The sequence below is a fragment of the Arvicanthis niloticus genome, chromosome 1, assembly GCF_011762505.2.
Source record: "Arvicanthis niloticus isolate mArvNil1 chromosome 1, mArvNil1.pat.X, whole genome shotgun sequence".
Classification (NCBI taxonomy): domain Eukaryota; kingdom Metazoa; phylum Chordata; class Mammalia; order Rodentia; family Muridae; genus Arvicanthis; species Arvicanthis niloticus.
In genome coordinates, this window is record NC_047658.1 from 55,518,839 (window position 1) to 55,544,191 (window position 25,353).

The 25,353-nt window shown below is 46.6% G+C and overlaps 1 protein-coding gene and 1 long non-coding RNA gene across 2 annotated transcripts in view; both read right to left on the reverse strand.

The window, feature by feature from the left end:
- The window catches only part of Cemip (cell migration inducing hyaluronidase 1), a 157,022-nt gene that overhangs the window by 67,704 nt on the left and 63,965 nt on the right, over positions 1-25,353 (reverse strand). The window contains exon 2 of the mRNA XM_034508678.2: positions 4,186-4,295. Within this exon, the coding sequence (XP_034364569.1) occupies positions 4,186-4,295 (110 nt within the window). The remainder of the gene's footprint in view (positions 1-4,185; positions 4,296-25,353) is intronic.
- Positions 4,395-25,353, reverse strand: part of LOC143442860 (uncharacterized) — an 84,642-nt gene continuing 63,683 nt past the window's right edge. Inside the window, exon 4 of the long non-coding RNA XR_013111414.1 lies at positions 4,395-6,750. This is a non-coding gene — a long non-coding RNA (uncharacterized LOC143442860). The remainder of the gene's footprint in view (positions 6,751-25,353) is intronic.

Genomic DNA, 25,353 nt, shown 5'->3' on the forward strand with positions numbered 1-25,353 from the left:
GACATGACACCACTCAGATCAACCACGTCACTAGGGAAAGAATGACAGGGTCAGGGCAATACACTTCATGACACCCATTTCTTCTCTACCAGGGTTAAAAGCAAGTTCTTAGACACCAGAGAGATATTCTGATCTGAGAGGCAGATACCTTCTCAGATGGGTATGGCCAAACCCCTTTCATAATTTTATCACCAGAGTCTGGACAGCCCCCTTCCTCCTCTGATTCAGTTCCCCCTTTACATGAAGGATAGATCTGGTAACCACTCAGGGCATTGCAAAGTTTGAAGTGACACTACAATTGACCCAAAGTTCTTAGTTTCCAAGCAGTATTTGAAGAGTTAACCAAGTTCTTTCACCATATACATGGTTTTGGGTTACTTTTCTAACTCTGTTCCCTTGGAGATCTGAGAAAGATGGTAAGAAATCAATTGGATAAACAAGTAGCACTGATTACAACACATGTGACTTGTTACTGGTAATGACCTGTAAACAGGGAGCAACTATATAATATTAGTGTTAGTTTTAGTATTATTTTTTGAGACAACAAAGGCTAACTGTATGCTTAGGCAAGTCTTGTATTTACCCGCCTCCCCTCCATGATAGTCCTAAATAGTTTTCAGCCTGGTGGCTCCTCAGAGGGTAATAACTCTTATCACTGGATATGTCCTTTGCAGGCATCTACCATGTGACATAGGTAGCATCACTATAAGAGATATTGGCTCTGGTGGAGTATAAGGCCACTGAGTTGGGGGCAGTTCCTACACTTGTTCGGGCTACTTGTTTCTTTCTTTGTTTTGTTTGAAACAGGGTTTCTCTGTGTAGTCCTGGCTGTCCTGGAACTCACTCTGTAGGCCAGACTGGCCTTATCTCACAGATCCTCCAGTTTCTGCCTCCCAAGTGCTAGGACTAATGGAGTGCACCACACTCTCCTGGCTACGCTGCTCTTATTCCTTTTGTTCTGAGCTGTCACTCCAGGAGTGAGTTTGTGGGTTGTATGAACTTCCCAGGGTCGGATGCCACCAGCTGTTGCTCTGAAGTCAAGCTGTGCTCCCTGCCCTATATACTCCAAGGCAGTCTCTAGTCAAGTGTGGCCGGCAAGCATGTATCCAGAGTGTTTAGTTGGATTGGGAGATTCCTGGATTTTCACAAGGTTTACTGGGATCTGCTCCAAATCTATGCCCTGAGAGAAACAAAAAAGGACATCTATGTCCCAGGAGCTGAGAGAACTACCCTGTGGAAAGCAAGTGGAGGTCCAGAAAAAGAAGCAGGGAGAAGGAGCTAATTGTTGTGAGGCTATTTTCATGTTCTCAGCAATTAGATTGTGAAGAATAAATCAGACTTACAAGTAGCACAGAGGAAGTGGGGAGATGGAGGTGAGGCTTAGGTGAGCCCATAAGAGAAAGGATTCAGTTGGGAGATCAGGACAGGTATCAGGAGTAGAAGCAAGTGCCACAGGGCAGGGGACTTAGAATCACTAAATTCCACAGGTAAAGTTGGTACAGGAGTCACATCCACAACATGGGACCAGAACAAGTTCCAATTCAATTAGTACCATGGCAGACATAGCAGCTCTAAGGGGTATTAGATTATTCATCAGTTATGCAAGAAGGAACCGTAATTGCCATAGTTAGTTATCTAAGAGCCTAGAGGGAGACATGCTTTTATCTACAGTCAACTGCACCAGATAAGGACTATCTAGTCTTCCACTGAGCCCAAGTTTTCTGTGTGGGTATCCAGCCCCCACATTCTCTCCCAGATGCATGGCAGACACCTTTGGTTCCATCTGCATCACTGTTAGTGTGACTTCAGACTTTAAGTATCACTACAATGAGAACTTTACATTTGTGAGCTCTCAGTGAGTCACCACTTCAGATCCTAAGTTTCAAGTAATAACAACGCAGGAAGCAGATGCAGACTTCCCTGCTGACTAGAGAGAAGAGCTGCTACCAGCCAGCACATAGGCCCGGCAGCTCCCAGCCTTGATATAGAATGCTCAAGCTGGTGTTCAAAGCAACAGCTCAGAAAACTAGGTGCTAAATCCCACACCTAGGCTTATCTCCAAAGAGGATGGTCATGAATTCCTAGTAGCCTTCCACCTGGTCTTGGATGTGGAAGTCAGTTTCAAGGAGTTGATTACCAGAGTGTGAAGAACAAATGTAGCCTCCTGGAGTGCCCAGTGCTCCAGCCTCAGAGCTTCCTGGGGAGGACCAGTTCCACTAAGTGAACAGTGCTTCAGGTCTCACTGTCTCACTTTCAAGCCAAGCTTATAGTCCTTTCCCTGTCTAGGCATATGCTTCTGTAGCCAACTTTGCATCTCGGCTTGTCTATGGTGGGCTTCACACTACAGGTTTGCCCACCATGAGGAGCATGAGTCCCACTCCAAAAGCTCTGAGCCTATGGCTAAGACAGAGTACTTCTGTGACTGGGTGTGGTGGGCCCTCCTTTGTAGAAGCTGGGTATTCATACATATGGATCAGTAAATCATCTGAAAATCACCAGTACCACCTCTGAAACATCACCATGGCAACCACAGTGATTTCCCTGACTACGGCAGAGGACCCGTGAAGCAGACTATAAGGGAGTGCAGGCTACACGACTTAAAGCATGAATGACAAAGGCAATTTCTACTTCTCCCAAAGAACGTAGACTAAAGGGCACCAGAGAGAGCCACAGCCTCTGTTCCAAAGGGTTTATATGAAAACTGGGCTATGGGAGGAAACACCCAGGAAATATCTGAATACTCCCCAAGCTGAATCAACCCAAAACGTAAACCCAAATACAGTTACTAGCCTGGAGTCATCACCTACTCTGTGTTTATTCATTGAAAGAGCAGATGAATGAACTCAGGCAATGTCGTAAATCATTGCACTTAACACTGACACTTTGCCTACTTGCTATGTCACCCAAGAATTGAGAAGATTTTGTAAGAAATCACGATGAAGGCATTCTATGCTACGGAATGCTGCCTTCTATGCTATGTTTTCCTGCCCCCAGTGGGCTGGAAAACAATGCAATTCAATGTGAGGTCCTTTATCATGAAAGAGCATAAAACCCAATGAGTAATAATAGCATTTTAAGATGAGCAATGGTATCCAGGGTGGTCTTATTAAACCCCTGCTCAGTTTCTAAGACTTGTACTCTGTGCCTCCAGTATCTGCCAAAGGTGCCAGTTATTCAATGGTTGCTTCCTGTAGCCTGGGTGAAGTGTGCTGTGCTTCTAATTTTAATTTCAAATTCATTTAAAGATCACTTGGGTATTCATGTGTGCTTGGTACCATAAGGTAAAAGAGAGAAAAAAACCAAGACAAAATAAAACAAACCACTTACAGCAAAGTTGACAATACTGAGATAGTAAGGTAGAGCTGAGCAGGGTGCTGGGCTGTGACACAGGCCTGTGACCATGGCACTTAGGGGGCTGAGGAGGGAAGATTGCAGGTTTGAAGCTAGCCTGGGTCGTACTGAGACACTGTCTCAAACAGAAAACAGCTGGGTGTGGTGGCGCATACCTTTGATCCCAGAATTCCAGCTGCAGAGACAGGCCCATTTGTGAGTCTAAGCCCAGCCAGGGCTATCTTGTGAGGTCCTATCTTAAAATACAAACCAAACTAAACAACGAAAAAGGAAAACACAATCTAATTCTTGCTGAGAGCAGTATGGCTGAAAGGTGCTTCACGGGCCCAGATTACACACTGTGGAGAGGGATGCTCTGAAATTGAGTAGACAGAGGTAGAACGCTGAGTCTTGGCCGAATTCTCTCTCCCCACTCCCCGACTCTCTCCTGGACAGATTCTATATGTTGTATTAGCAACTAACATTTAAAAACAAGATTTTCAATTAAAATCCAAATTTCTGGTCTCTTTAAAAAATTCAAAATATCTTACTTCAGCATCCCCCCTTTCCAATTGTCCAGAATTGAGAGATAGGTACTCCACAAGGGAAATCTCAGCTCCATGGAGGCGATGGTACCTTTCCAACTAGGTTCGCTTGCCATGGAATCCAGGCAGACGCTGCGTTTGCAATCTGGGATGATTCTAGGCCAGCCTGTCATTTCCTAAGAAAACTTGGGGCAGGATGAGGCTTGCCAGAAACCAAGGTGTTCAGTGAGGACCCTACCTGAGAGATTCCTTGTGATCTCCCTCCCCCAGGAGCATAGCTGAAACAGGTCCAGCTTTCATGACTTCTCACCTGCTGATGTGGCCCCTGAAAAGCCGACCAGGAGGAGGCAGCCCATGGCCAGCACAATCTTGAGGGAGATATCGTGCCTCCCAGAAGCTCTCATTCCAACAGCTTGCTCCCTGAAACACAAACAGAGGGTCAGAGCACCGCCCCACAGTAAGCACCAACAGGAGACAGAGATTCATTCACCCACACTGAGGCAGGGGACAGGGACACGGCAGGAGAGGCACACCCCACAGGCCCAGAGCAGAGACCTTGTGAATAGTTGCTCACCTACCATGACTCAGGGCCAGGCAGATCTGGACAAGCAAACTCGGTCACCATTCTGCCCCTGTCCTGTAACTCTCAGCTGAGTGGCCCTCAAGCTCCCTCCCTTTGAAATGAAGCCTTTCTACTTAAGCCAAGAAACAGAAGAAACCAAACGTAAGCTGGGAATCCAATGCCACAGGCTTGCTGGTGTGCTCTCTGCTGATTCTCTGACTTCTCTGGACCTTGCTGCCTAATCGGGGATGTAGTAGATTTAATCTGCTGATCTTTGGACTTGATGTTGTTAGTGTGTGTTGCTCATATAAGTCTCCTCTTTGCCCGTGACAGAACCCCTAAGTTTTACATGGGTGCCTAGCCACCTTGAATAGGCAGCGCATTCTTCAATTTCCTTGTAGCCTTGGGATTAAGTTCAACCAATAAAGCAGACTTCCAGTAAATGCCCTTAAGGGAAAGGAAAAAGGACTCCCTTCCTTCCTTCCTTCCTTCCTTCCTTCCTTCCTTCCTTCCTTCCTTCCATCTTTCTGCTGGCTGGGATGCAGATAAGATGGCTGGAGGCACCTCCAGTAACCTCCATCCAGTGAGTCAAATAGTAGGAACCAAGCACTGAGAACAACAAAGCAAATGATAAGAAATCTAGGGCAGAAATAACTCTGGATGGTGGACTCATTCTTAGGTTGAGACAATTTAATTTCTATTTTATTAAACTTGTGTGTCCAAAAGACCTATTCTGTGTTATTCATTTTACCTTTTACTCATGTAGACGGTGACTACAGGAGTCTACATCAGGATGGTAATTTTAACAACAGGTTTTTGTTGTTTCATTTTGCTTTGTTTTTGACTTTGTCTTTGTGTCCAGAGACTCTGCCTGAGTTTTGGGGAGGGTAGCTCTAGTTTCTGAGCCATCTCCCCAGGTCCTTCCCAACAGACCTGTGTTTGTGCCTAGAACAAGCAGACATTATCCCCCAGAAAGTGGCTCACAGAGGCTCCACCTCTCAGGTCTGCTCAGTGGCTAATCTGATGCCCCTGACCCTGGGCTCAGTGAAGCTCTTTGTGCCAGCTCAGCCAACCAAGGCAGGAAGAGGGGACCTTCTGCACAGGTGGGCTGGGGAGGAAGAAACAACTCAGAATCAAAGCCTGTGTGTCCTCTTCCAGCACCCTGCCCAACCCAGACTGGCTCTGCCAGAACAACAGAGGCACTTGTCTGTCATATCTGGGAGGCCACCTTTCCCATGACTCCCAGGGAGGAGTGCTCCGTGACTTGAAGAGGGATGGTGGTGAGTGGTGCAGCCAGACCTCAGGGGAAAGACACAGCACCCTTTTCAGGTCTCAGCTGGCTTAGAAAGAAAACCAACAACAACAACAACAAGAAAAACAAAAAACAAAAACAAAAAAACAAAGGCAACCTGCCACCAGCTGCCAACAGGCCTTATAATCTCACTGAGCCACATTCTCCAGGGAAGTCAGACCTGGACAACTGGTACCCTCACTTTATAATGGAGTCTGGTGGGGCAGTATGAAGACCTCACAGTTCTCATATACAGAGTCATGCGTAAGAGGTCATGTGTCAGAGGTTGTTTCCCTTGTGAATGGATGTAAGAACACTTCCACAGAAGGGAGAGATGTCCAGTACTCTTCCCTGACATTACACTTTGGCTGTGTTCTCTCCAGTGTCTGAGCCACAGGAGGCAGAGCGGTCCCTATGTCCAGAACTGTCCCATTGCAGAGCACACAGATGTCAAGCTTTCCATCACAGAGTGGCTCCCAGGGCCTGGAGACAGTCCTGCTGCCATAGATCCTACAGATGCCCCAGATTCTCTTGGGAACTGTATACCCAGAAGGACAGCAGGTTCAGCTGGCCACTGAAGCTTCTGGAAGTAGGGCTGGAATTAAGCCTCTTTGTTGGTGAGACAGGCTGGAAGCAGGTTTCAGCTGTAGAAGGCCTCTGAAGAGCTCACAGGGAATGATGCTGGGGACTTCTTGGGGGTGGTCAGCTGAGTCTGCACTGATCAGGCTACAGGGTTGCTAAGATATTGGTCATGACGGTGTCAGCTGGCCTGTCCCTGAAGGGTGTGGGAACCCCATCAGTACGTGAGAAGAGTTGGATGGCTTCCTCAGCAGACCTGCATTTCAGGCCATTGCACATCTTCACAGTAACAAACCAAGTTTCCAGATGTCCAGTGTCCCCAATCTAGCTGCTGTGCCAGCATTGGGGTGCAGGGATCAACTGAGCAACAAGAGTGTCCATCGCCGCCAGGTACGGGGGGGCTTTGCTTATCCTTATGGCTGTCCTGGAGTCCCAGGGTTTACCTGTAGAGCAAGCAGAGTGTTTAAAAGGATCCAGTGGTGTCCCAGAGTGTACTCAGCTTGTGTCCTGTGGCTTCCCAGCTCCCAGGTATGGGAATTATTGATGCCTCAAAGGTGGCAGAAGGTGGGACTTTCTATAGAGATTTTACAAGGAAATAAGGACAAGCAGGGAGAAGGATCCCCTGAATCCAAGGCCCCCAGAGTGAACTTCAATGGGGGACACAGCAGGGGCTATATCTCCTTCCTTGTTACTCAGCTAACCCCTAGGTAAGCCTGAGTTAACAGATGAGCAGTACAACAAGGTGGTCAGGAATGTGGGTGCCAGAGCCTTCCTACGGACCCAGCCACAGGGCTCTCTCATTCTTTGAGGTCAGAAAATTGAAATGCAATAGAATCAAGATGCAGGGCCATTATGAGCATCAGAATAGATGCCCCCATGAAAACCACACAACTCTGAGTTTGACCTGAGGATAGCATGGGGACCCTGGGAGCCGCTCATACCAGGAACACTCAGTGTCCAGTAAGAAGAACCTGAAAGACTTGAATCTAAAACTCTGGGCTTGAGTTCCTGCTGTAGCTCCTGTCAGCTGTGCAGTTCCCAGCAGGTCCCTCAGCCTGCCAGGGCTTTGGTTTTCTTATAAAAATGGGAGCAGCAATACTTCTCACGTTCTGCACTTAAGTTGTGAGTGGCGATCGGATCATAGGGTTCATGGCCAGTTCATGAGGCCAGCAAGATGGCTAAGCAGGTAACAGTCTTTGCCACACAAGCCTGCAGCAATAAGGAAGACAGAGAGATAACCACTTGGAAACTTGCAGGTCAGTTGGCCTGGAAGACAGCTCTGTAGCAGAAACAAGAGAGACTCTGCCTCAAGAAGGTGGAAGGAGAGAACTGACTTCTAAATGTCCTATGAGAAGCACGAGACAGGTGGTCAGGTTCATTATCTTAGACTTCCCTTCTCTCTCCTGCCTGCCAGCTGTACACCAAGCAGGAAGCAGGTTTTTTGGTTTTTTTTTTGTTTTTGTTTTTGTTTTTGTTTTTGTTTTTTTACCATCCACATATTCTCACCACGATGTGCTGTTTCAGCACAAGGCCCAAAGCCACAGAGCCAACTGATCATGAACCAGGACCTTCCAAACTGTGAGCTCACACAGACATCTTTGCTTTATCACTTGATCTATTGCAGGTGCTTGTTACCACCACAGAAAGCTGACAGGTACACCAGCATGTAAATGGGGGATCCTTAAAAAATGGTTACAATCTTTCTGCAGCTGAGTTTTCTCACCTATGACAATCAGAAGACACATGAATGTGGTTCCTGCTAGGCATAACCACTGCCTGGTTCCTTCCCGTAGTCACCGCTGTGCTCTCTCACAACCACCCCCCTGTGCAGTGTCCAGTTATAGATGCAAACATAGCATCTGAGGCATAACACTTAGTGTTGTTTAATATCACACAGTTAAGAGGTGGTAAGCTTCAAAGTCAGCTCTCTCCTCCAGGGCTGTGGTTCCAGTTCCTTAAGATGAGTTGTGTACAGTTTAACCCTAGGATCTCAGAACACAAGAGCTGGTGGGAACTCAAGACATCATCTAGTAAGTATGCGTCACACCACAGCATGTCCATAGGTTCCCAAGAGTGGTCATTAAAATGCACATTCTCACCCACAGGACCGAGACAAAGCTGGAAGGCAGCTCCACCAGGATTTTAACCCCAGCGTCTGACTCTAGTATCACACCCTGTAAAACTGGCACACCAATTTTATCTCTACCATACCCCACTGATGACCTAATTGTGACCCTGAAGTAAAGCTGGAGCAAGGTTTTGAGATGTGGACAAATGTCTCTACCAACACTCTACAGGTTGAAAAGACTGTAGCCTCAACCTTCTTTCATGAGAAAAAGTTTTTCTCTCAGTGAACCCCACACCTCCACCATGGTTCCAAGAGTCAAATCACCTGTATGGTATTGGCTAAGATTTTTTTCTGGACACCCACATGATGTCCCAGTGGCCACCAAAAATCATGGCAAAACTGAAATGGAGAAGCCAAGAGATCTCATTCACTGGGCAGAAAGTTCTTCAGACAAGTGGCAAAGTAAACACCTCCATCAAGTACCAAGGGAGCCCCCCCCCCCCCTTCTTAAGTCAGGTAACACCTGTTCCCTTGGTTACACCTGATTTGTACCCAGGCCTAGCTTTCTCCTGACAGGGACATGTATCTCTCTGGCCACCTGATCTGGAAGCAGCATTCTAAGGGAGAAGGAGGCAGGAGAGTAGACAGATTGATTCCTGCTCTGAATAATGGGTAAACAGGAAGTGGAGTCTCTAGGAGGCCCCCTTAGTCCTGAGCCCCTTTGTTCTTTTCAGGTAGCCCCATTAGCATGATCTACTTTGATGATATGTGTAAGACTATGCAAGGGATCCCAGGGTCACAGGTTCTAGCCTGTCCCTCAGATACGTGCACTTAGAGGACCCTTTGCCTCTGATGCTGAGTGTCCCTCCGGCTACTCCATGAAAATGGCTTCTTGGTCATGTGCTGCTCCCTCACAATGCACCTGCTGAGACCTGCCCCATAGCTGCAAAGACTAGAGCTCCAGCAGCTCCCCCAAGCCAAGCCCATTGGCTTCCTAAGATGAAACACTCTGCACTTTCTTCTCCAGCTCAGCTGCACTTACCTGTGGGTACCTGTTGCCAGGGAAACTCTTCTATGAGCAGATTCTCACCTGGCATGTCTAAAAAAAACTAGTTTTATATTTCTTTTTTTTTTTTTATTTTATTTTTGCTTTTGCTTGTTTTGTGGGTTGTAGTTTTTAAAAATGGGTCTCATGCATGCCAGGTTGGCCTCAAACTCCCTGTGTATCAGAGGATGACACTGAGTTTCAGGTCCATCTGCCTCTACCTCCCAACTGGAGGTATGGTTCCCATGCTGGAACAGATGTGTGCTATGACACTCCGATCAATTTTTGATTTTTAGGTCCTGTTGTTGGGTTTTTATTTGTTTGTTTTTTGTTTTGTTTTATTTTGTTTGGAGGGGGTGGAAAAACAAGGTCCATATATAGCTCAAACTGGTCTCAACATCATGATTCTGCCTCAGCCCCCCAAGTTCCAGGATGACAGACATATCTGGTTCTGATTGAGGCTTTCTAAGACACTTTCAAGTGAGGCCAATTTGGCTGGGTAGTAGACTGTTAGTAGCAAGAATCTAGTTTGCTACTTTCCAATCTACAAGTGGACAAACTGAGACCCACAGAGTAGAAGGAAGTTGCTTACACTGAGAAGAAACAGGTAAAGGAAAGCCTGATCTAGTATCTAACTGAATGTTCAGACCAAAGTTACAAGGCACATACCACCTTCCTTGCCATCCTGATTGTTTGGGAGGAAGGAGGAACCTGGAGGACTGGGTGTGTGCCTTCTCCCCTTTGTTTCCCCTCAAGTCACAGTTTGGATTGTAAACACATGCAGAGGTTCAGATAGTCATCCATCATCCATCATCTTCACTCCCTTCCCCAGAGGAACTTGCTTTGATCTGGGAAATTCCCACTGGAGCCACCTGTAGGAGCCATGCCTTGGTGCCGTGAGAATGCACAATGGCTGGCATCTTCACCACAGACTCATTCCACATCCAAGCACAGCATCAAGAACGCTGCATGGTCCTCTGCACCATCAGCTCCTCACATCCCTATCACCCCAGCATCAGCCATAAGCTGTGTCAGCACAGCTGGGAAAGGACAGCCCTGGTACCCTGCTCCCCTTCATACTTGGTGCCTCATGAGCACCACGCTGATGTGGGAAGAAGTAAACCAGACCTCTGTCTTCAGGGACTCCTCCATTCACATCATTCCAAGCAGAAGGCCCCGGAATTGAAATGATGGACACAGCTCGCCAGCAAACCAGATACTTTGCAATAAGAGTAGATGCTTACTTCAACATAGGTGCTTATGATGCTACGTTTTTACCCTGTAAGGGACAACGGACAACTCACTTTTCTTTTTTTTTTTTTTTCTTTTTTCTTTTTTTTGTTTGTTTAGAGCTTTGCTGTCTTATTTAGTATCTACTTATCACATATGGCTATGTCAACTTAAAGTGAAGTTAAAAAATAATCCTCAGATTTTCCTTCTCTTTCCCTCTGTCTGTCTGTGTGTTTCTCTCTTTCTGTGTGCATACGTGTGTGCATGTGCGTGTGTGTGTGTGTGTGTGTGTGTGTGTGTGTGTGAATGCACGCATACATGTTAAGGCGAGAGCACAACCCTGGGTGTAAGTCCTCAAGCATTACCACTCTGCTTTCTGAGACAAGGTCTCCCACTGGCCTAGAATTTGCTGATTAGGCTAGGCTGGCTACCCAATGTGTCACAGGGACGCCCCTGTCTCTGCCTCCCCAGCACCAGAATTATAGCTGTATATTACTATTTCCAATTTTTTCCATAGATTCTGAGAATTGAGCTCAGGTCTTCATGCTTACATGAAAAGCACTTTACTGATTGAGCTATTTCCCAAGCCCCAAATTTAGTTTCTTAGCAACACGAAGCAAGTGAAGTGTGTGTGGTGGGGCCTCCACAGTGAGCATTGGACCTGAACAATCTGCTCATGCTCAGCTCTGGGTGCCAGCCTCGCTGCTCAGGGATTCAGATGATGCACACTGAAGTGATGAGTCTTTTTCAAGTTAAGGGGGCTCATGGTGTGATCTGGGCCAGTGTGGGCAATAGTGATTGGAAGATAGTTTCAGGCCTACTGAGCATCCTATCAGAAACTGTTCTGTTAAGGGACCCACAACCTTCTCTAACAAACCCTCCAAATGATTGTGATGTGTGCAGAGTATTGATTCACTTCAAAAAGGACACTTGTCAACCAGCAGTTAAGTGTCAGCCTTGTGAATGTATGACATAGTATTGGCTAAATACTGACAATTCCTGATGTATTGCAACAGGGGCCACTGATGGGTCACTTGAGTGTGAATTTAGCCAGTCCTGTAACAATACAAGACTCAGTTTGCTCAGCTTCAAAATGGAGAGGTACAGAACTGTTTGGTGAAGCGAGATAATCCCCCTAAAGTGTGTGGCACAGTACAGGTCCAGGATGACCCTCCTCGGATGTTGGCATGTCACCATCACCCATGTCTGTCTTGTGTTCACTGTCTGACTCAGTCAACTGTCAGTCTGGGCTATTAAATAGGGCTGGTAGTCTCTCAGTGATGGGCTGGTGGTACATCTAACAAGAAGTGTTTTCTCAAAGCTTGTCACCAGGACTGCCAGCAGGAAACTGCAACACAGGGCAGTATGTTTACATAATGAGGAGAAAACATAAACATGACCTAATGGAATCCACACACTGGGCTCCAGGCAAAGGTTCTACCTGGATAATGCAGTGTGGTGAATGTGCCATTCAGGGTCCTGATTCCTGGTGTAGCCAACCTGTTTATTAGAGAGAACACAGGAAAGCTGGGAGCTGGCCTTCTACCTCAGGGGCTGGGGATAGGGTACCAGAGAGGGACACTTCTTTGATTATTTGCATTTTAATTACATTTTTATTTTGCTCAGATTATTTTATCATGGAGTGGGAGGCTTGGTTGTCCTCTGAATTTAAGCAAAACCAAACTCCCAAAAAGAGGAAATGAAAATCTAGGAAGAAGATGACCCTGTCCACCCAGCTCAGCATTACAGGACCACTGTTTTGGGTCTAGGGATGAAGATGTATTTGAGAAAGAGAACAAAGACACATGGCACCCAGAGAGCAGATTCATGATGCCCTAGCCTATCTTGTCTTCTTGATGCTCACAGGTCTCCCTCACAGTCTATGATTTGCCCCCTTGATTTAAATCTTCCCCCACAAGACCAACAATGTCAACTAACCTGGACCTTGGACCCCTGGGGGCTCCTGGAGATTAAGCTACCAACCAAAGAGCATCCAGAGACTGGTCTGAGGCTCCAGCACATATGAAGCAGAGGACTCCCTTGTCTGGCCCCAGTGGGAGAGGATGCATGAGCCTACTCCTGTAGAGACTTAATGCCTCAGAAAAGGGGGATGCCCTGTGGGGAAGGGAAAGCACCCTTCAGAGGCAAAGGGGGAGGAGGATGAGGTAAAGAACTCTGGGGGGGGGACTAGGAAAGTGGGCAACATTGGGGATGTAAATAAATAAAATAATTAATAAAAAAGAAAGTATTGAGCTCAATTGTTAAAGAAATATCCTTACAAGATGAATAAGTTAGCTATAACTTACCATGAATTATTGAATGCCAAACTTGCACTAAATAGTTATACAGTAAAGCACATAAATGCCAAAAGAAAAAAGAAAAAATATTCCCCTACTTCGCCACTGTCATTTACAGCTGAATATTCAATTTCTACCACCCTGAGTTCTCCCTGCCTTTTAAGTCCTCATCTCTGCTTCTTTCTTTGCATCTGCAGGCTACCGAATGAATGGTGTGTGTGTGTGTGTGTGTGTGTGTGTGTGTGTGTGCACGTGTGCACACACATGTGCATGCGTTCATCTGTATGTGGATATACATATGTGCTCTTGTGTGAGGAGGCCAGAGGTTAGCCTCAAATGTTGTTTCTTAGGAAACATCTACCTTTTTTTAAAGACAGTGTCTCTCACTGGGACCTGGGTCTCACTAGTTTGAGAAAGCTGATTGGCCAGCAAGCTCCAGGGAACAGTGGTCTCTGCTTCTCTAGTGCTGGGATTATAAGCACCCACTGCCACACTGGCTTTTTATGTGGGTGCTTGAACTCAGATCTTCATGTTTGTGGGTAAGCACTTTATTGACTAAGTTTGCTCCCTAGGCCCTGCTTAAATCTATTTTTAAAAGTATTTCATGCCAGGCAGTGGTGGTGCATGCCTTTAATCCCAGCACTTGGGAGGCAGAGGCAGGCAGATTTCTGAGTTCTAGGCCAGCCTGGTCTACAGAGTGAGTTCCAGGACAGCCAAGGCTACACAAAGAAACCCTGTCTCAAAAAAAAAAAAAAAAAAAAAAAAAAAAAAAGTATTTCATTAAGCAGTGGGGTTGTTGTGCCTTCCACTTTAGGGCACAGTTGCCTGAGTGTCTGGACTCTGTAAACCCAGTTCTTAGCTCAAGGCTTGGCATACAGTGGAGGCCCAGCCAGCACTGGACAATCAGCAGAGTTTGCCAGCTCTTCACTGAATGAACAAGTTATCCACTTAGTCACTCTGTGACTTTGGACCCTGTTCTGTGCTCTCCATAAAACAGGTGAGTGTATTTTCTGATGTAGAAACTGAATCCATTTAAGTAAAAATAGTATTTCTTCTCCTTCCGTTTTCTGTCTGCCATTTAAGCCTTACTGGGTTTGCATCCCATTAAGGCATTGAAAAGCTCATAGAATGTTTTTCTCAGCACACAGAGGTCTGTATACTATGTAGTGTATGGGTAGCTGTGCCCTCTATCCTAAGGCCCTCCATACTGTCCCTCCAGCTCCAGCATTTTGGCTGCATGTCACATGATTCCTTTTTCCACTGTGACATGCCTCTCTCAGGAGCCTCTCATCCTTCCCTACGTAAAAGCATAGTCTTCTGGGCCCATCAAATGGGTATATAAATGTGATCTTTATCTGGAAAGAGCATTGAAGCTGTACTGCCCAGCCCAGTTTCCTTGGCCTCCTTACAAGTGTGCTGATTCCAGTAGGAATTTGGAGACAGGAGCTGTCAATTGGATTCAAAGGCAAGTTGCCCTAGACCTCAAATACATTTCCTGAACCTTCATCTGCCGAAAGCTTTTGTCCCTGGCAGACTGGGCAAACTCATTGTGGCCAGGACACATCAGACCATGAGCATCTGGCTGCATCACAGAACATGGAGAGTTCCTGTGGGGCAGAGTCAGAGACGCTGGCCTCGTGTCTTCCCTGGCTCAGAAAGTGACGACAGTGGGAAACACTTCATCAGCTGTAGTTTTAAGTGAAAATCCTAGCATCTGCAATTGACTGGGTGTTCCTTCTGGCTTGAGAGTTCCCCGTGCATACTCACTCCTTTCTGAGGCTCAAGAAAGATTTCTGCCAAGTGCCCCTCCCCATCAGGTATCCCATCAGGCATGGCGTGAGTGGGTGGAGGCTCATCGTTCCACAAAGAGATTAGGATGTACTTGAAAGTGAGGGTGCCAAGGCTAGGCAGATCAGTGGAGGATGCAGGTACCACTTATAAGCACCTTCAGCGTAAAGGTAACAGCTTGTTCCTGAGAGCACATAAGCCACCAGCAGATGGGAGTAGCTGGAAGTTGGCTAGTGTGTGCTTTTTGAGACACAGTGGTAGGATGGGGAGGGAGTACTGCTGGGACAGGAATGAGAGCATTCCGGGAACTTCAGGATCACACACACACACACACACACACACACACACACACACACACACACACACAGATGCCTATTAGGCAGGTTATCACTGGATGAGGCAGGAAACACCCTGCTCTGCATCATGTGAAGACTTACAGTCTATCTGGGGTTGGGTGGAGAAAGAAGAAGAGCCAACCAAACAAGCAGATGCGAGTATCTGCTGGTGTTGGAGCTGGCAGGGTGGGGTGGGGAGAGCAGAAGAGAAGGGGTGGTAAGGAAAGAACTGTCTGACAAGGTGACGTGTCAGCAGCGACCTAAGAGACAGACAGTGGAGCTGAAAGCATTTGGGCATACACAGGTGGAGAAGAGTGTCTTGGGGGAGCTACAAGTGGGGCTGAACTGATGGCAAAAGCATTACTATCGTGGGCCAAGGAGGTGGGTAGTGAGCCCCTAGGAGCTCTACCAGGAATGAACAAGGGGCAGGGAAGAAAATAAGGAGCTCGAACCAGGCATGTCAGAGAGATGACATCTTTGTCGGATGGAGAGACCCACTTGGCTGGTGTGCAGTTCACTCTCTGATCTAGGGAGGCCTTTCCCCTGTTGGCTGCTGTTTTCCTTCTGTGCCTTTGCCATCGTGCTGGGCTATGCTCCATCAATGGCTCCAGTGCTGACCATTATTTCTGCTGGAGAAATGCCTCCAAAAACATGGTAAGTATATCACAAGGCCTGAGTGAGCCCCGCTAAAAACTGTATCTAGACCCTGGGAGAGAGCAGGAATGTGGGAGCTCCAGGGAAGTGGTTTGTTCGGCCCACACAGTACACATGGGAAGAGAAATTTTGTCAGAGCGACAGCTGAAGAAAGTCAGCTGTGTCTAAGGGCTCTGTGCACAGCTCTGCCCTGGCCATCCAAGCTACTTTTCTATAACAGAGCATAGAGTAGGTGTTAGTTAGTTAGTTAGTCAGTCAGTTAGTTAGTTAGTTTTGTTTGTGATAGTCTTACTGTGTAACCCACAGTAGCCTAGAACTCTCTATCTTAAGTTGGCCCCAAACTCCAGTTAATCCTCCTGCCTTAGCCTCTTAAATGCTGAGCTGATTGGAAGAGTATCATTTGAAAACTTCCCACACTAAAGAAAGGACAATGGCAACAGAGGTAAGTGCACCATGGGCTCAGAATGCAGGCAGAGAGGGGAAGGTAGGTGAGCTGAGAGGTCCGGGGGATATGAGGTGTAGTGGCTATGTGAGGGTTTAACAAGAAAGACTGTGTATGAGTGTGTGTGTGTGTGTGTGTGTGTGTGTGTGTGTGTGTGTGTGTGTAGGGGGTGGTCACAGTGTAGACCTGACAAGCTTACAGTCTCTTCCTCATTTCCCAGAGATCTGGTTCCTGGGCATGGCCCAGCCTCCAGCTTTAGTGGCTCTTCCAGACCTTGGATGATTGGCATAGGTCGAGCTCTCTTGGAGGCACAACGAAAAGGAAGAGTGTTTTGTTTTCTACCAAAATAAAGGAAAGCCATTTTCCCTTAACTATACCAATACCACTGGCTACTCAATATGCTTCACTCCCAACAGGTCTCCAGGTCACTGTACACAGTCACTGGTGTCCTGCAATTCAGTTCAGTCCTGGCACTAATGTGGGTTTTGTATATACAACGCTCACAGGGTTGAGACCTATTAAACATAGAAAGGGCTCATGATGGAATTTGGACACCTAAACTGTGAACTGGGTATTCTCTTCACACTACAGATTAGCTAATCATAGCAGGCCCACCACATGCAATTCCAGCATTCAGCAGCCTGAATTAGAAGGATTACTACAAGTTTAAGGCCAACCAGGGCTAAATATCCTATCTCCAAAACTATAAACAAACCAATTAACCAACAAGCAAATTAATCAGAATGCTGCTGGGAGGGATTGGAGAGCAGACAGCCATACACACGCAGGGGATGGGCGAGCATGTGAGTGTGGCCTGGGGGCTTCATCAGACCGGGGGGGGGGGTGTCCACACAGCATTTGGAATGAAGGTGATTAATCTGAAGCCTCAGAGGCTGATGAAAGGACACGCTGTGATCAGTGTGAAGGAGGTAAGGAGCTGGGCAGGAAAAAGCATGACCAAGAGGAAACAGAATGACAGCACCATGCCACAGGCTTTCTGAGCTCCCAGAGTATGCTGGGGGCTTGGCTTGCCTGTCTGTACTTTCCTTTTTGCACTCTTGATCTTCTTGTGGGTTTGAGTGTGGCTAAGCCACCCACATGCTCTCCTGAGGAAAACTGTGAATGGATCTATTGGCTAGGCTTGTTCAGAGATTGCCGTGTGACCCAACAAAGAGCGGGGGCATTGGCTGGAGTTATTGGGGGTACAGGTTCTCATTCTACTGTGGCTGTCAACTGCACACAGGGGAGCAGAGAGTGGAGAGGTAAGAAAGAACAAGCCCTGAACATCCAAATCCAACTGTTCTTGAAACTAGTAGTATCCCTGGGGTTTTCAATTACACGTGGCAATAAAGTTTCTATTTTGTTTAAGCCAATTTGAGTTGTGTTTCTGACATTCACTATGGAAACAGTTCCAGCTAGTGAGAAGCCAGAAGGGAAAGCAAGATGAAAGTTCTTCCAGGTCTCTTTGATCTCATAAAACAGGGACAAAAGATTTCCTTTTCCAAACTGTGGCATGCCTGTCCCCAAGAAATGTGGGTCACCCCAGAAAAAAAAAACAACAAAAAAACAGTGTTGTCACCAGGGTAGGTAGGACCTGACCTTTGGGCCTGAAAGCCTGAAGCCAACCTAGATAACTTAGATCCCTGGGACCTTTTCCTGTGCTTTCCCCACTCTCTAATATCCTTCCTCCTCCCCACACCCCCAGCCTGGGGGCTCAGTGCACCCCCTGTTCTTAGGGAGCTTTTGTGGACACCCCCTCCCACCCTGCCCTCAGTACCTCTCACAGCCTCTTTGTTGCTTTCTTCACTCTACACAGTTTATGATCGTGGATTTGATTAGGATGTATGAACTTCACGCAGGGAGGAACCATGCTTTAATGCTACTCAGAATGTGGTTCTGCAACCAGGAGCCTCCACATCACTTGCAAGCTTCTGAGTAGTGAGAGGTCCTGGCCCAAGCCACTGATTGGCAATTTCTAGCAGTGGCTGCGCACACTAAAGTGTGCAAACTTCAACTTGCTGGCCCCAGAGACACCTTTCTACCTCCTCTTGCCTCACAGGAAGAGTCTAGGCTGTTGTCACATTATCTCTCTGCTCCCTGCCTTTCTAACATCATGTCTACTGCCAGGATCAGTATACCTATGACAAAAGGCTAGTCAGAGCAATCCTTCAAGGGGGTGATGAGAGAGGGTTTCTAGTTCCTGGGTGATTCCCCAAGAGTTCTGAGGCATACAATTGCCCACAGAGGAGCTCTTCCAGTTGGGACATAACCAGAAGCTTCAGCTGGCCCCTTTTGGGTTGGGCAGGCGTGCTAGAAGGTCTTGAGGCAGACCTAGCCTAGCAGGCCTGGCAGCAGTTCAGAGAGCCAGCCTTCCTCCAGGCTGCTGTTCTCAGGCTCTCACAAACCCAGGAAGGGCTGAGACAGGGAATGTTTGCATATCAGATAGACCTTCTCCACACCCTCCTCTCCCGGGGCCACAGTAGGTGCCAAGGGGCATGCCTGCTTTGGGCCCAGGCTGGACCCAGAGTCCTTCTTTGATCTGAGAGACTTGTCTTTACTGGGTTATTTATTTGTAATAACTACTGTGGTTTCCTACTACTCTGAATACACCAACAGGAAGCCAGCAGGCAAGAGCTCTACAGTAGATTCTCAGAGCCTGCTTTATTGTGTTACCTGCATCCCATCTCTCAGGTGTGACCTGAAGAAAGCCCTGGGCTATGCAACAAACGCCCACACTCTCAGGAAGAAAATGAGTTTTGGCAAGGCATGGCTGGAAATCACAAGGCTCTGGGCCTCAGCCTTATCGACACAGGGGAAACATGTACTTTGGTACTTTAGCACTTGCTTAAGATCATGAGCTGTGACTGGTAAATGTAAGACATAGATTCCTGCCTGCAGAAGCCTCTTCAAAGTCCCAGGATCCTTGACTGGCCACCAGGAGACACCAGGGCTCCATGTAATTGCTTTCTTTGTCAATACAAAATTCCACCGTGAGAATGCTCAAATACACAGCAATGCTTAAGCACTTTACAGTGAACCTTACTGACCCACAATTCCCTGCTGCCAGCAATACTGCGCTCTGTGTGACATTTCCTGTAACCAACTACTCATCTGTCCATGTTTCTGTCCATTCAAAAATCAACCTCAGTTCTTTGATGCTTTTCTAAGTAGAGTAAAGAAATTGCTGCCTTTCTAATAAGTTTGATATGTAGACTAGAGTTCAAAATCCATCCACATGAATGAGACACACAAAGATGAGGGACGTGTGTATTGAGTTTGGGCAAACATATTGTGCCTATTAACCAAAGCCCAACGCAGGCCCAGAACAAGGCTGTTGTTCCAGTAAGCTCCGGCAGGTCCTTGCCCAGTCTAGTCTATTCACGGAGGGCAACCATTTCTCCAGTTGCGAGTATCGGAGAACAGCACAAGTTTTGCTTCTTCCAGAACTCACGTCAAAGAATTTTACAGCATGGGACCCTTTGTACAAGACTGCTCACGCTCAGTTGACTTTAGAGAGACATCTTGATTGCTGCATGTGTCATCAGGAGTTCATGCTAAGTCATAGCCAGTTGTGCACATATATACTATGTATGACGCATGGTGGCGTTAGTTACCACTATTCTAGGCAATTCTCGTAAAGTAATACTGAGGACTAAGGAAGAGTGTAGCTTTGCTCTGAAAACTGAAGTAGACGGTCAAGATGCTGTGAAAGTAGGCATTCTTGGTTTAGATCCACTCCACAAGTTACCGGGCCGGATTGGGCAGTTCTTGGTGTTGTAGCAGCCTGTCTATGGGAGATACAGGCCATGTCTCCTGGTGGATGCCAGGGACGACAAACAGTTTCAAAGTGTGTGCACACGTTACACTAAAGGGAGCTTTGGGGTCATTTGGGCATAATCACTCTAATGCAATGACAACAGAGTGATAACTGACATGGCTCTTAAGAGGCTAACAGCAAACACAGTGTAGATACATTGACTAGTGGTAGTGTTGTTCAATTTTAAACATATTAATTACATATTTCTTAATTTTTTTCCTTGACAGTTTTGGACCATGGTTGACTATGGATAACTGAAGCCACAGAAAATAAGAGCACATACAGAAGAATCTGGAAGGGGGTACCTCTCTGTTCTCCAGGTTCCTCAGCTCAGCGGTCCTGGAAGTTAAACAAGCATCCTCACATGGCTGGGGAGCACCCAGCAGAGCACATGGCAAGGCTTCAATAAACTGGGGAAGAGGAACTTTGCCTGTTAATATGTAGGAGCTTGCACCTAGTGCGTGCCACACAGTAGCTCTGTGAGTCTTGGAAATTTCCATGGGCTCCTTTTAAACTGCAGCATTCAAACTATTTTATGATATTATCTTGTGGGTTTATTTCCTCCCCCCCCCCATGTTCCCCTATGTTCCCCGACACCTTCCTTCATGTTTCTTGGCTGAGGCTCCACTCTATCACAGAAATAGGTTAGTGCACTCTACCTACTGGATGGTTTGGGAGACTTTCAGATAATAGCTAAGTGTGGTGATTCACACCTAGATTCTCAGCATTTAGGAGGCTGAGGCAGAAGAATTGTAGATTTCAGGTCAGCCCAGGCTACATAGTGAGATCCTGTCCCAAAAGACAGGAGTTGGGGAGGAGTCAGCTTAGAAAAGTACCCTGTACACACACACACACACACACACACACACACACACACACACACACACACACACACACACTTGCACTCACTGGAGTGTGTATTCTCTGAATGTTCAGAGCAATAACCAGTGTTCATAACTACTGAAAACAAGACACTCTGGAAGAGCTATGGCCTCTGAAGTCAGAACACTGACTGTAGCACAGGTTAGCCTCAGGTTCCCTGCCTATGAGAAAGTAGCGAGATTGAAATGTAAGGAGAATATCTATCAAGTGCTTGAAGCAGCCCCTGGGCACTCAGCCTTCAGCCCATACTGGGTTCCTAGACAGAAATGGTGGCCAAGCAGCAAGCATAGTCCCTGCCTTCAGCTCTGGCTATATTTCCTGAGCTGAGCAAAGGTCCATGATGCTGGTTGACTGCATTGCCCAAGATCTTCCAGAAGCTTCTTCTGGAAAAAGTTATTTCTTACTGAGAGGGGAGGGGTATCCTGTCACAGAGGAGAGGGGATTGTCATTTAGGACTATCCTTACTAGTTTACCCACAGCCCGAAGAAGTCCAGAGGATGGGTGACCAGACTTGCCTGACTCTAGCCTTTTTCTGATTCTGTTTGTCACAGCAATTAAGTCTCTGAAGCTGTATTTAGAATCTTCTCCTTCGGTTATTTTGAAATGTAATCAGAAGTCACCTACTAATGCCCAAAGTATTTTGCCTACCTGCTGTAGCTTTGTGCCTGTTCCTTAGATTCTCCTTTCCCCATCTGGGGTGACAGCTCTGCTAATTACTGTGATATAATCATTCCACCATGAGTGAGTGCATCAAAGTATAACTTTGTGGTCTAGAGGCATAATTCATTTGGCAGACTGCTTGCCTAACACACATGAAGCCTTAGGTTCAATCCCTAGCACCATATGATGCATTACAGTGGCATATGTCTATGACCCCAGCACTTGGGAAGTGTAACCAAGAGATTCGGAGGTTCAAGGTCTCCCTTGGCTGCATAACACCTTTGAGACCAACTTGAGCTCCACAAGACACTGTATCAAAACAAGACAAAAAAGAAACACCACTTTGTAGCACATAAATAGATGGTCACTTGACAATATAAAGTAGGCATAAAACATGAAAGTGGGTTCCCCACAGAACCCTTGACTTCTTCAAGGGAATCATAGAGAAAATTCAATGAAGTGCAACCTCAATTCTGGTCAACACATGTTTTGCATATCAGATTGAACAAAAAGAAATTGTCCATGTTTAACTGTTACAAAAACGTGGGGCCCATAAAATTCAACCTGTTCATCATTTAGCTGCTCAGTACACACAGACACCATTGTGTCTGAGCCTGGGTGTGAGGTGGGGACACAAGATTAGAGGGACAGAGCTGCCTTCAGAGTGTATGTTGATCTTTTTTTTTTAAATCTAATCTTGGTTGCATCCCTTTCCCAGGGTACCCCACCTTTTACTCTGAGATCTATGCCTTGAAACAACTGAACCAGTCACTCTCTTAGGGGTTCTGGGACACCAGAGGCTTCACTCTGAGCAAAGTCTACACTTTGTTCAGATCATCAGAAATGAGAGATTGTAGGATCACCTCCTGAAGCCAGACTTACCTTGGAGACTTGGAAGACTCTCCTATTAGTAAAAATTACTAGACCAGGATTTTTACTGACTGAACACCAGTGATCATATTTATCCTGACCCCAATCCCATCTTATGGCCCACTTTTGATTCCAGGATAAGCCCTGTCTTTCTCTACTCTAACATGTATGCTGGCTGAAGGCAGTCGGTATTGATTCCTGTACTGGCAACCAGAAGAGGCCAACTCCCTCACCCATTAAGGACAGTCTGACTTCTGCATGTACTTCTGTCCTGTTCTCTACATCCGCTCCTGTGTGTGTTGGCCTCATTGTCTTTCATGCTTAATATGTTGTAAACCAGAGGAAGTGATTCTCTGACTCATTCTGTATCCCAGGGCAGGACCCAAGGGTCACCTGGATGACCCAGGAAGATTTGTGATGATGAGGCAGAGGGTGTGGAGCACAGGGCGATGCCCACAGCTACTCAGATGTCTATAAGGGTGTGCTAGAATTCAAATCAGAACAAAGATGGGAGCAAAATCAAATAAACTGAGAAAGTTAACAACACACAGTCTTCCTCCTCCTTTGGGGTTAAAAATGAGTTAAGCCCCACCTTGTTTGTCTGGTCTCCAGAGTCCTGACATAGGATGAAGGGAGGGGAGACAACCCTCTGAATGTACTGACATAAAAGAACTTACTTAGAATAGGGGCAAAGGTTGGTTTACTGTTTTTTTGTTTTTGTTTTGTTTTAGAAAAAAAAAAACCCAAAAAACAAAACACATCTCAGTTTAAAGGAAGGCAGTGCAGAGGAAATGCCAGACTGGCTCAGGTTTCCTGCGTTACAAAAGTAGAGACTGTGCTTCATAGGAGATGAAGCACTCATCACTCATTCTTCTCCAAGAAAACAAAGGAAAGAGATTAAAAGTAGAGATTATTTCAAAGTAGTTTTCTGGTAAGGGAGCCTTCACTGTACTGAGAGAGAGGTTTCTCTACACCTCAGAAGTTAAGTGGTTTATTCAAGCTCAGCATGAGTCCTAGGGTCTAAGTTATTAGTTATTAGTTGTTCAAGCTCTTGCATTTTCTGCAGCTCAGAGGGGCAAAGGGTATGGACCACAGGGTGACACCCACAGCTATTTAGACATCTGTAAGGGTGTGCTGGGATCCACGTCAGAACAAAGATGGAGCAAAGTCAAATAAAGGGAACTAAGTTAGATATTCTCAGGTGTCCCTCCTACTCTGCACCTTACTCATCCCATTTCACCTGTGTGCCACCTTTGACTTCTCACCTTCTTTTCACTTCTCCAAGCCAGGCTCTGCATTCTGATATCCACAGTGGCCTCCACAGATACCTCCTGCCATCTCGTGATTAAGTCACTGGCACTGCCCTCACTGAACATTTTCAATGGTGGGACTTATGTTTTTTATCCTTCTAAAATGTCAGTACCACATGAGAACTTTCTCATGGCTCCCAGATGATTCCCAGACTCACCCCCTCAAAACCTGTCATCCTCCACTTCCTAGAGTGGACCCACCTAGACCTACCTACACAGATGGCCCATCAGATACCAAGGCCCTCTGTGTTTACATGGTCTGTGCCTGAGTTATCAGAGTTGTCAAGGGGCCTTGAAGTCATTGCTTCCCTGGAAGAAGTCACAAGAACCGAATGCTTCCCTCTTCACTCCCATCCTATATAGCATTTGCCTTTTGTTTCTGTTGTTATTATGGGATGTTATTGCATGAGATGTCCATGCTGCTAAGTGGGCTACCAAAGGGCTGGAGGTCTTATTTTCTTTGTTTCTCTCTTATTCGAGATCTAACCCAGAACAAACACTTGGCAAATACTTGTTGGATAAAGAACAGAATTCCTGCTCCCCAGATCATTGAAGCAAGGTCTCACAAAGTGTTGAAGATGGCAGCCACTGGCCCATCGTGCCTCATTTTTCCCTCTCTTATCCCTAGTCCTGCAGTGGAGAGACTGGTGGTAGGTCCAAGACTGTCTAGCACCTTCCCCTCCCAGAACCCTAACCTTGCAGGAATTTGCACCACCTTGGGTGGCTCAGCTGATTGGCTGGCCCCAGCTGACCACTGAATGAAGATTGCTAACAGTCTCCAAATATAGCATCAAGCCTGATTAGGAATCACTGCCCCCACCTAGCTCCTGCCATGAATACCCTGCATTACCTACTACCCTTCTTCTGACCAGACTGGTCCATATAGGCCAGCATTCCAGCCACCTATCTTGCCAACTGAATCACTCCAGTACACAACCCTTATATCCAGCTCTTACTCCAAAGCCCCAGTGCTGGCTCCTCCCAGATACCATGGCTCAGAGAGGGTGTTCTTCATGTGGTTGTCACAGCTGGCAATTGTTTTTCAGCATGAAGTAAGCAAAATCGGCCTCCCTTGAGGGTTTTTGTCTCTGCTTTAACTCAGTGTTTCCTTTGCCTGGCATCTTGTCCCACCTATTCATATATCTTTCTTCCTTTGATATATACACAGGTATAGCATTTTTTGAGACAGGGTTTCTTTGTGTAGCTTTGGCTGTCTTGGATCTGGCTCTGTAGAACAGGCTGACCTTGACCTCAGAGATCTGCCTGCCCCTGCCTCTTGAGTGCTAGGATTAAATGTGTGCACCACCAACCAGCTACTTTGGCATATTTTAACTGAGTCCCGATTTTGTGGATTCGCTGATAGCCACCAAGAGACAACACACTCCCTTGTGTCCCATCTCTCTCCCAACTGTCTCTAGGAGTATCACTCTTAACCACACACAACTTTCACAGGAAGAGAAACTGCAGGTGTCCCTGATTCCTTTGTCCTTCGCATCTGCCACGGTTACCAAGCTGGAGCTGGGTAATTACTGGCCTAGGAAGTCTGTGATCACTGGCAGGGCAAGTAACTGTCCTTGTCATGGCAGGGTTGATGAAGAGAGAGAGACAGGGAGCAGGTCAACTAAGGCTTTGTGGTTGAAACAGAGAG